Source organism: Cebidichthys violaceus, unplaced genomic scaffold (assembly GCF_023349555.1).
Source record: "Cebidichthys violaceus isolate CVI_PGR_0920_01 unplaced genomic scaffold, fCebVio1.0.p SCAF_74, whole genome shotgun sequence".
Taxonomy (NCBI): domain Eukaryota; kingdom Metazoa; phylum Chordata; class Actinopteri; order Perciformes; family Stichaeidae; genus Cebidichthys; species Cebidichthys violaceus.
In genome coordinates, this window is record NW_027176958.1 from 578,707 (window position 1) to 589,945 (window position 11,239).

At 40.8% G+C, this 11,239-nt stretch overlaps 2 protein-coding genes across 2 annotated transcripts; both read right to left on the reverse strand.

The window, feature by feature from the left end:
- Positions 1 to 9: 9 nt before the first annotated feature.
- Positions 10 to 2,576, reverse strand: LOC137892026 (L-seryl-tRNA(Sec) kinase). Its single transcript, XM_068736916.1, has 6 exons — positions 2,279 to 2,576; positions 1,467 to 1,725; positions 824 to 1,025; positions 631 to 706; positions 455 to 548; positions 10 to 368 (listed from the first exon to the last, which is right to left on the reverse strand). Exons 1-6 carry the CDS (start codon positions 2,498 to 2,500, stop codon positions 151 to 153), a joined length of 1,071 nt encoding a protein of 356 aa, XP_068593017.1. The 5' UTR covers positions 2,501 to 2,576; the 3' UTR covers positions 10 to 150.
- Positions 2,577 to 3,039: 463 nt separating this feature from the next.
- adam9b (ADAM metallopeptidase domain 9b) lies at positions 3,040 to 11,148 on the reverse strand. Its single transcript, XM_068736929.1, has 22 exons — positions 11,017 to 11,148; positions 10,598 to 10,704; positions 10,434 to 10,510; positions 10,243 to 10,321; positions 10,075 to 10,151; positions 9,518 to 9,710; positions 9,339 to 9,401; positions 9,012 to 9,083; positions 8,721 to 8,890; positions 8,531 to 8,621; positions 7,809 to 7,936; positions 7,021 to 7,189; positions 6,528 to 6,617; positions 6,183 to 6,384; positions 5,787 to 5,898; positions 5,322 to 5,502; positions 5,087 to 5,173; positions 4,880 to 4,985; positions 4,077 to 4,209; positions 3,867 to 3,966; positions 3,643 to 3,680; positions 3,040 to 3,529 (listed from the first exon to the last, which is right to left on the reverse strand). Exons 1-22 carry the CDS (start codon positions 11,081 to 11,083, stop codon positions 3,406 to 3,408), a joined length of 2,466 nt encoding a protein of 821 aa, XP_068593030.1. The 5' UTR covers positions 11,084 to 11,148; the 3' UTR covers positions 3,040 to 3,405.
- Between the last annotated feature and the right edge of the window lie 91 nt (positions 11,149 to 11,239).

Sequence of the window (11,239 nt, forward strand, 5' to 3'; positions counted from 1 at the left end):
TTTTAATAAGATAAAATAGTATGCATGCATTTTCTTTCTTTGCCACAACGACCAGCTAAAGTACATTTTATTTACATTTAAATACAGACCGTCGCGCATTTTCTCGTGACGTTTGACGCGGTCACATCTGCCTTCAAGGAGATAATCAAGTCATTTATTTTCATTTATGATTCTCAGCAGGATTTCCTCTTTCTCGCGGTCAAAGACGTCCACCGCTCTTTCCACCACGCGCTCTACATCGACGTCCTCGTCCCGAGCGGACGGCGCTTCCTGAAACAGCCGCCTCCGCAGCTCGTGAAGAAACGTAGCTTTGGATTCGTTCAGCTGAGCGGCCAAAGACCTCAAGTGCTCGGGAGCCGCTCCATTCTCTAGAAGTTGAGGGGAAACAATGATTGTGGAAGCTGGGCTTTAAATAATGACAAACTGTGTTGTGTTAATGAAGCTCACGACTGACCTCTGGCAGTCTGCATGGCTTCAGAGATGTGCCGTCTACAGGCCCGGTCTGTCTGGTGAACCACGCTAGTTGCACATTTCAGGCGGTCCGCCTCCTGCGCGGTAAGAGACAAACACGCATCTTGCGTAACTAAAATCCTACTGTTGACAGAAGTGAGGGGAGCTACATTGGCGCACCTTTCGTTCAGTGTCGTCTTCAGGCGGACTCAGCGGGCTGCTCAGTGAAGAAGAGATCAACTCCATCACCCTCTGGCTGAGGACAAGCCAGACAGGAAGAGGGGGAAAAAGACAAAACCACATGAACGCTTCATTTACGCGCGTGAGACTCAGTAATTACGTGTTAATATAACCGCTTATTCTGCCGTCTTACACGTCAGATTTGGACGAGTCGCCTGTGGCGTGGAGTGAAATGCTGTTCGTCTCCCATGAGTTCTTCTGTGGATTTGGACACTCCAAACGCTTCACCATCTCCAATATCACCTCAGTGGGAATGGGTTCAGGCCTGGTCTGGTTTCTGCTGATGCAGGACTCCAAATCACACTGCAGATAGACCTGGCAGAACCCCAGTGAGTCTAAAAAGGCAACGGACACGTTCATTTAAAACGGCATACGAGTGGCTTTGCTTGTGTTATCCCATAGTGTTGACACTGATTTCTAACTGTCAAGGCAGACGGTATCAGTTGTTTTCAGTCTACTAAAACAAACTTGCTTGGGATCCAAAATTCATCACAGGATATACTTATTTAGTTGCCTTTTAAATTGATCAAAGTTATGTTCTTGTGTTGCAGGACAATGGTTTTGAAAAATGATGCATTTGAGTGCTTGCAGAAGGCTCCGAGCTTTAAAGACATACGGGTTTTTGATATAAAAAGCTCATAGAATACTTTAATCAATGTAAGCAGATGTAGAAAATACATTTGCACTTAACGGGCTAAAACACGCAACACTACCATTATGGTCTGTTGTGAACATTCAAGTCAGTGGCTTATATGCTGAGAAGAGAAAGCGCTTACGCTTCCTTGCAAGTTGGTACACTTCATATCTCATGCTTGGATAGTAGAAGTTGTCATCCAGTAGGAAGAGAAGCGGTGCCTGGTCCGCCTGCCGTGAGCCGTCCAGAGCTCCAGGCTGCAGTAGAGCTTGAATGCATCGTTCCCATGCAGCCCGGTCGACCCGACAGTTGACCGGCAGCTCGGCCAAAACCTCAGGATTCTCCAAGAACTGCTCAACGCACCGCAAAACCGCTTGTCTGTGCAACTTCCATTCAGTGTGCTAGAAAGAGAAACACATTTAACCAATCTACCTTTCTTTTTTAATGCATTGTGGAAAAATGAATTGACACTGTTATGGCAAAAACATATTGTGGACACATCACCGAAACCCAAATCAGGACAAGGACTGTGGTGCCTCACAGTGAATACATTTGTACTTATTATGGCTTGTTGCTATGACCAACAGTCCAAAACCCAAAAATAGTCTGTTGAATACCATAACTACCAAGGAAACCAGCAAATAGTCCCACGTGAGAAGCTGCAACCAATGAATTTTACTTAAATAATTTTACTTATTCCTCTTCTGTATCATCTCCTGTGATATTGATACACAACTTTCAACTTTGCTGCAAATATATTATTCTCACAATACACGTATTTTACCCTCCACAGTACAGCTGCAATGCTATTAACACCATATTGTAGTTTACAATTAAAGATTAGGCTACTGATAGGAAAAGTCCACTTAAAATAATCTAAATTGTGCTATTCTACTAGTTTTTTCTTTAGGGATTGCTACTAGGTTGGGACAGATTTAGCTCACTTTTCTTTACCATTTCTTCCCGTTTGATACCGTCCGCCGCCACCACTCTGGTCTGAAAAGCCTGCTCCGGGATCAGGTCGTCATACGGCACCACACTAGCTCTCCATCCGCGCTGTGCAGCGGTGCTGAGGACGTCGCGGGCCAGCGTGGACTTCCCCGCAGCAGGTAGACCGCAGAGGAGACACAGACAGGCCGGAGCCCGGCAGACACCTCCGGCTTCCTCTGCTGCCATGCGCTACCAGAGAGCCGCTTCAAAACTCAGATTTGTACACATTGTAGCAATGGGTGGTTGTGGTTGACAGTTAACTTCCGTATCATGCTGCGTCAGAGCGTAAGAATAACACGTGACGTCCGGCCACAAGCCTTTCAAAATAAAATAGGCGAAAGTTTGAGATGGCTAGTCCGACTTGTTTTTCCAAAACTGTAGGCTATGTAACACAAAGACTGCTTTGTTGAACCTCTCAATACTTCCAAGGAAATAATTCAGCGGTCACTAGATACTTCTTTTACACAAAATAATATATACGGTCTTTGAGCTTTTGTTCTTAAACTACTATATATTTTTAACTCCCCAAAAAAAGGATTTAAATTCCTTTTCCATAATTCTTTGAGCAACTAAATGACAAAGCAACTGCCAAAAGCACTTTCTTGCTTCGCATTTCTGACACCTACATAAGCCCAGTATCGGCCTCTCGTGTGTTTATTACATTACAGGTGTTCAACAAACTACACTGACAGTACACTCTCACAATAAAACAAGTTGAAACATCATTGCCTGATACATTCATTTATTCAGTTTACAGTCATGAAATCAAAATATTTAAAATATTTAAATGCATAGTAACATAAAATACAAAATGTTTGGGATATTTAAAGAGATACCTTATGTGCATGAATTTCCAATGAGTGATAAACAGCAATCTAATAAAAACACATATATTCCAATAAATATGTACTTATAAACCTCATCCACCACCACATTATTACAGTAACCCTTAAAAAAAAAAAAAAAAAAAGGTGATGGCAACAAGGTAAAGTAGCTCTTTTGTTATCACAGTGTTTTAAACCCATCTCTGTTGAGCTGTGAGTAAACTCCATATATATATTCACAATAAACTTGAACATATTTTAAGAGAATCAACTAGTTGGCTGCCTGGGTGGGATTGGTCTGGGTACTCCAGGGCCCTGCCTGGGAGCTGGTGGTTGTGCAGGGGCAGTGCTTTCCTCTGCATTCCAATAGTCCAGTTCTCCTAACCTGAAACTGACAGGATGTGTGCAAATGTGGTTGTTTAGGTTTGCTTGTGCATTGAAAGCTTACATTTCCATCTGTGTGGGAGGGCAATGAGGATTGAGTGAAATAAAAAAAGTTCATACCCAGAAATTGGAACTGCAGTAGCTGGTGGATATCCAGCCTGGAATTAGAAAAAAAAAAAACCCAACTTAAATGAATGCTGAAAACAAAACATGTACCTTTTCTGATTGATTTGCCTCTTTCCTTCTGTGTGACAATTTTCAGGTGATGGAAAAACTGATTTTCCTACTGCAAAAATCAACATTACACTGCAGGGATGATCACTAAGAAAAAGACACACATGTACCTCAACAGAAAAAGCTTGCGATGGAGGCTGGGCTGTGGCACTTGTCTGAACGATGCCGTTTGAGTTCCCATTTGCGTTTCCATTTGTAACATTACGCGACCTGTGAAAGCAGAAAACTTATGACAAGCAATAATCTTTTCATCTAAATAGAAAACACTGCAGCCCATAAAGTATCTATAGGTATATTTCTAAATGTGAGGTGTTGTTTACTTGAGGCGTCGTCCTTTTAGGCACGGGTCCAGGGAGTCTCTCCTGAAGAAGTAGAGCAGCACCAGGATGAGAAGGACCAGAAGAGGAACCACCAACAGGAAGAAGATCAACAGTCCGTCCCTGAGGGAGTGGTCTGTGGTAGAAAAGGTCATGTGTGAATAACAAACAGTACAGTATATTTAATTGTATTAGTTACACCCAACAGTCAACGTGTTTTCCGAGTAGATTACCTACAACTACATCAGTGGTTTGGTGATTTTTTGCTATGTAGTTCCCCCCCCAAATATGACAATACTAAAGTCATCATGACAAACATAACATCCGTGAACACATTAGGAGCGGCGGCACGGTTGCAGAAAAGACAACTTAGATTTACAATATATAACTAATGCTAGTATAACAGCTAAAATATCTGGTTTCTTCCGGTTCATCACGAGAGGCATCACAGCCTGACAAGACGATAAACAGTGACTGAACACATCGTTTCTGATTTCTGATCATATACAGTTGAGGAAATAGACAAATTGGCATGATGTGTTTTCAGTATAATGAAAAGACCAAAACCGGTTCAAATCTGGGCGCTACAACAATAGATGTAATGAGGAACCACACCTACCTCAGTCATAGAAGACAAAATGATTAATGCATGAGTCACATGAAGCCTAATAAAGGATGAACTTAGACAACGTCATTGCTGACTTCCATATGTTGCCCCAATTAGAGCTTATAAGTGTGACGTGAGGTGAACTGTATATAGTAGATTGCCTTTGAAACGTAAATTGACAACATCAATTTGAACCCACCTATCTGAGCAGGACCACTGTTTATGCTGCCACCACGCCCCGACTTGTCACAATTAGGTGGGGCCCACCCGTTTTCACAGTGGCAGTTCCCTTGGTCATTACATACCTGACGAAAACATCACAACAGCAAAGTCACACTTGTATTTATTGGCTGGTAACTGAGTAAAATAAAAAAAAATAAAAAAAGTAAATAAAAAGGAGACTCACCCCTCTGCCGTTGCATGTGGTCTGGGCATCGCAGTCCAAGTTGGGCAGCAGAGCAGAGGCGTTCACACACTTAAAATCCAGGCAGGTCTGAGAGAGAAGCCTTTTAACTTAATGATGTCATTATTTAAACTTTAACAATGACAGTACTGTCCTGGAACACATATAATCAAAAGTAGTTCCTCCTTCCATTCCTTCTCTCTGGCGTGAACACTTCTTAAATAGTTGGTCCGCTTACCTTTCCTTCCTCACAAGGGCTGCCAGAGTTCACGTAGGCAGGATCTAGCACATCTGGTCCGAGGTTGAAGTCTGCATTAATACACCTTTCCCCTTGAACAACTGAGACACTGACTGCGGAACCATTGGGCAGGTGGTTGAGGTCCACGTTGGTGCACTGCAACTTCCCACACATGGAATTTCTGCAGTGCAGGTTCAAGGGAACACAGTTGTTATTGAGTTAAATGTTGGAAGATAAAAGTTGATTGACAAAATAAAGTTCTTTAAAATGACCATCCTAAGTATATTAAATTAGAACTGTGATAAAACTAACTATATATATATATATATATATATATATATATATATATATACACACACACACACACACACACACACACACACACACACACACACACACACACACACACACACGTAGAAACAGTTTAGTTCAAATCATTCAATTATTAAAAACCAGAGTACTTACTCTACACTACATTTGATAAATTTTCCATCGCCTTTTGATCCACAGTTACCGAATTTGTCTCCCTTAAAATTTGCAGTCTGAAAACAAATATCTGCTGCCTTTATTGCTGGATCTGCCAAAAAAAGAGAAAAACAATATCCAACATATAATACTGATGGCAAAAGAAGCGATTTAATATCTTTCCAGGTGACCACGTCCTCCCGTTAGACTTGTGTATTCTCGACTGGGTTATCCACAGTTAGCGTTTTACACAAACACATCAAAAGTCATGTGTCGGACTGGCACAAAGGGTATATCCTGGAGCCAGAAATTATGACCAAAAAGTACACAAAACCTCACAGTTCCTGGAGTTTAATTAGCTGCAAAAGTCTTCGTATCATGCATTATTAAATGTACCTGATGCAAAGAGATGTTTGCACTGGGAATCATACGTCTGGCATCGGCCCTCATAGCAGTACGCAGCAGTTTGACCGTCTTGACAGGACAGGCCGTCCATGACGTAGTAGTCATCGGGACAGAACTCAGTCGTGCCGTTACAGTATTCAGAAAGATCACAAGTGTTGACAGACCCTCTGCATGGTGTTCCAGAGACTTTGATCTAAAACCAAAAAAAAAACAATCACACACACACACACACACACACACACACAACAATAAAAGAAAAGATCCACTTTTCTTGTTAGTGCAAACATTTTTTTATAAGCTATACAAGTCTGGCATTAAGGCCAGCAAAATGCTGACCTGACAGTTAGCGCAGCAGCCTCCGTGAGCACAGACGGCCCCAGATTTGAATTTGCAGGTGGCAGCATCACAGCATTTATTGTTGCATTCCTGTAGGAAATGGAAACAGAGAAAATCTATTCATACCACAACAATAAAAAAAAAGACATGAAATTAGAATTTAGAAGAATTTAACTCTTATTTTTATTCTAAAACCAATGAGGTTGTAACATGACGTGTGTCTAATCTGTAAAGCTGAAAATAAAATGTGTTACACCAAAGAATTCTTCTTCATTTCTAAAGAAACACTAATTATTACTCTTAAGAGAATTCATTTTTACTCTATATAGTTTCTACCCGTATAAGTTTCTGGTATACATTGTATTTATTGGTTGTCAGATTTAAATGCCAGTTACATTACAGTAGAATGAATATTAAAAAAAAATCCTTATCCAATACAATAATCTATAACTTCCTGCGTGTGTATGAGTTTGTCTGAGAGGCAGTACTCTACCGCTGGTTTGCCACAGTCACACTGCTCTTCTTTCTCCAGTCGGCCATTGCCACATTCAGCTACACCAACCACAATTGAGGGGTGGGGCTGGTTTTTCAGACATGTGCCTCCTCCGCTTATGATCAGATTCTCAAAGTCTTTTTCATTGCAGTTGGAGAAAGCGGAACCCCTACAGGTAGCAGGATAAGCTATTAATGGAAATGTCCAATTGGACAGGCCTCGCATTAAACAATCTTTGAGCAGAGGACATGTTTTTGTGGTCCGAGAAACATTCATTTTGATATACGACGTGAAAAATGTTGGGAACAAGAACAAATACAGAATTATATCACTTCAGTACGGAGGCACCAAAGTCACAAAGATATTTCAGGGACAACAAGAGCTTCGTGCCAAACAATATCAGCATAACGTATGTATATTGTTAAATTACGCACATGATCTATATCCTACCCTAAAATTAAACCATTAAAAAGATCACACATTTGCTTCTTATCATTCAAAGGTAAATGGATTTAGTGTAAAAAAAAAGAAAAAAAAAAGGGGCTACATTACAGAGAAGCATATTGAACTTGAATCCTGTTCAGTAAGTACTTGGACCATCATGGACATTCAACTTAATTGAAAACACAAGACAAAGAAAAATGGAATAATTTCACGAGTCTGGTTTAGTTTTGTAAAAAGGCACAGAATATGCTATATGCTGCATGTATTGTACCGCAGCACTTTAACTACTGCTTGTTTAATTTCATGTCAAGGGTTTCAGACATATTTTGTGGAAGATGTGTTACCCAGGTGATGACATGAAGCAGTGGTCCGCTTTGCAGGTGCATCCTGTGATGTCATGATTCATGCCCAGGTTATGACCCATCTCATGGGCCACCACAGTGGAGACAAAATTCAGGTTGTCCTTGTCGAACTGGGGAAAACACACAGCATATTCAGTACTAACAATCTCCATTGTCAATAGAACTAAATATATGATCCTGAACTGAAAATGTAAGTTATTCATCGGTATGATCAGAAAAAACTAAAGTGCTTTGGCTACATATGAATCTTCCCTTGAACAAGAGTATTTTCAAGTCACAGTGAAAGAGAGCCTTTCGTCTGATTCATTTTACTTATCTACTGTTGAATCAGGATATTGGAGGAAGAGATCCGGCAAGAAGGGATCTTTCAATAGTGTGAAACAAATGGATATAGATAGGAAAATGTGTTTTATTTTAAGGGAAAAGAAGAGCAGCAAAAGTGTAATTATATTATTCGATTAGAATTTATAGGTCAAAAGGATATTAAAAAAAAACACTGTAGGGCATCACAAGACAAAAGGAATCAAAAAGGAATTGAAGTCTAACCCGTTTGACTTGTTATTTAGAGCATGTGAGAATGGAATGCATTTTTAAAACGCACCATAAATAATGCAGACAGTATCAGTTTCTGCACAAACGCTCATGCTGCCAAAGCAGCAAAGTGACACAGCTGGTGTTAGAAGTGAAAAGGGAGTTGAACTAACCACGTTGATTCCTCCAGCGGTCCTTGCGTGGCAGACCGTGCCCACGAAGGCCATACCCAATACACTGCCACTGTATGTTGTAGTCCGACCACTGAGAAACAAGTCGACCAAGAGGATAAGTTACAAACTTGACTCTACATTTCTGAAGGACTCAGAGATGTGGCACACACACACACACACATTAACTTACACGAGGAGTTGAGCCATGTCATGCCTGAGATTTGGTAACAGAACAGTCTTCCTCCACTGGACAAACCTGCCCAACACTTCTCCTGCAGAGCCTTCCACCTCAAAGGGGTTACCGTCCTTAAAGATCTGCAGGCCCACCAGCACCACACGGATATTCAGCTGCTTGAAATACTAGAATAAAACAGAAAAATAAAGATTATAAAAAGGCATAGCATAACACAAAAACAATATTTGAATGAATTAGAATTGAGCATACTTTCTTTTACAAAAAAAAAACAACTTGAAATCTCACCCCATCCAGTAGATTAGCCATCTGCACTATTTCCTCTCGCACAGCCGTCTCATTGTTTTTCTTGAAATTATACTGTAAATACAATTATAAAACATAATTTCCTAACAGATTAAGGTCAATACTTTTGGCACTATATTCCACAGCATCGAAATAAAGCACTGCAACATTTAAGGGGAATAGCTAATTAAGGCTGATGACTCAATAAGTACGGTAAAAGTGCTCATTTTCACTGAAGGACATTCACTTGCATCTAGTGTAAAAAAAACAACCAGCCAATTCATTGTCACTTATATACCAGTGAGGTCATCAACAGATATGCAAACTCACCCTGAGGTTATCGGCAACCAGCACCAACTCCACATAACTGGTTTCTGGTAAATTGCGCTTCTTCTGTTTAAACAACAAACAGTAAAGGAGAAAATGCAGTCGTGTCACTCGTCCATTTCAAAACCAGTACACACAATACAAGTATGTTCACTTCAGGTGAATGTGGGGAGCATCCTAACCCGCAGCAGTGAAGTCAGTGATTTGCCTGGCTCAAAGGGTTCATGGCTTTGCGTTGATGAAGCCTCACTGACGACCCCACAATTGAAGGGCCCGGAGTCATCGTCCTTCAGTAGGTACAGAAGGTGCTCGTTGGTGGTGGACTGTGGCAGAGGCTCAAGTCCATACGTTTCATTTTCCAGGAGGATTACGCCCCTAAAGAGAAGTAGTGCAGAGCAGATACGCCATGCTTTCAGTCTGTGCCAATGCCTGGGCGTGGCATTGCAATCCCACAACGTGGCATTACCTCGCACAACTTGATACAAAATAAAAAAAATAAATAAACCCGTAATTCTTCCTCATACTAAGTGAGGAAACTAAATGTCAGAGGTGACGAAAAATGTATTGAAGTTCAATAAATAGCACCTTTTGCTGCTCTGGATCATTAATGTGGACAACAACATATTTTAGCACCGTAACGCAATCCGATCAATAAAATCATGACTCCGTTCCACTGAAAGTCAACAAATGTCAATATTGAAATCAGAGGAGCTAGAAACAGCGAGAGAGATGTTCAAACCTGAGGCCAGTGCATGTGCTGAGCGCTACCACTGAATCCTCATATCCCTCCACCTCTCCATGGTAATAGCAATGCACCTGGGAGGAGAAGAGTTATAAAAAAAAAAAAAAAGGTTCAAGGGTTGAAGTTCAAACCAGAATACAACCAAACGAGTAAGTGTCAACTTACATGCTGTTTTGGATATGATGCCTTGTGGTTACCAGTGGCGTCACTTGAGTACTGAACAAAGTTTGGGTGCAAAAAGTCTCTGACAAGAAGATGAAAAAATACATGGTATTACATGATATTGTATCTATAGCATTGGCATGAACTTACACGAATGTCAGTAACATCAAATTAAGTTCCAACTTTGTACGAACCTGTTCTGTTTTAGATGAAGGAGGTGCGTCCTGTTGTTTATGTTGACTGAATACGATATTGTCTCCTCTCCATCTTTCTGAAATGGGTAAAAACAAGAAAGCATTCTTGAAGTAGTCACATTAAAATATCAATTAAAAAAGGATTAATCAGGGTCGTTTCCTACGTCTTTCGACCGTGGCGGACTGTTGATGCTCCTTTTCCATCTGTGAACCACCTGAGGATGTACAATGGAGTACTTGGAGAGTTTTAATTTCAGCCCATTGAAACTGTCTGGGAGGAAGGTGAATACAGAGAAACTGTAAATATTGAGGAGGCATTCTGTGGCACACGAAGTGCCAAAACAATAATTCAAACTACATGCAAACAAGGAAAATGAAACAAACATATTCTTAGAATCCCTTAAGTCCCTTTAAAACTGAAAACCTATCGAGCATACAAAATTAATTTCTTTTGTAGACAGCAAGCAAGCTTAATTAATGGCAAAACAACAACTGTCAAAACCCCCAACCACTGTTGTGTACAAAAGACGAAAAACACGCTCTTTTTCGGCTCCATCGAACGACTAAACTACAAATGTCTCACCTTTGCTGTCAATCCAGGAAACGTAAGACAGCAAAACAATAGCAAACAAGATGTATTTTCTGACCATGATCCTCGTTTAATTAAGTATCAAGAGTACTTCCCCATTAGGCCCACGGTATGTCTACTATTAATGAACGCAGGTTTCGTGCCTTTGCTTCCTTGCTGCTGGTCAGGTGCGTCATGGTGGGCGTGGCTATAACCACAGGTGAGCTATTCGGCTTGT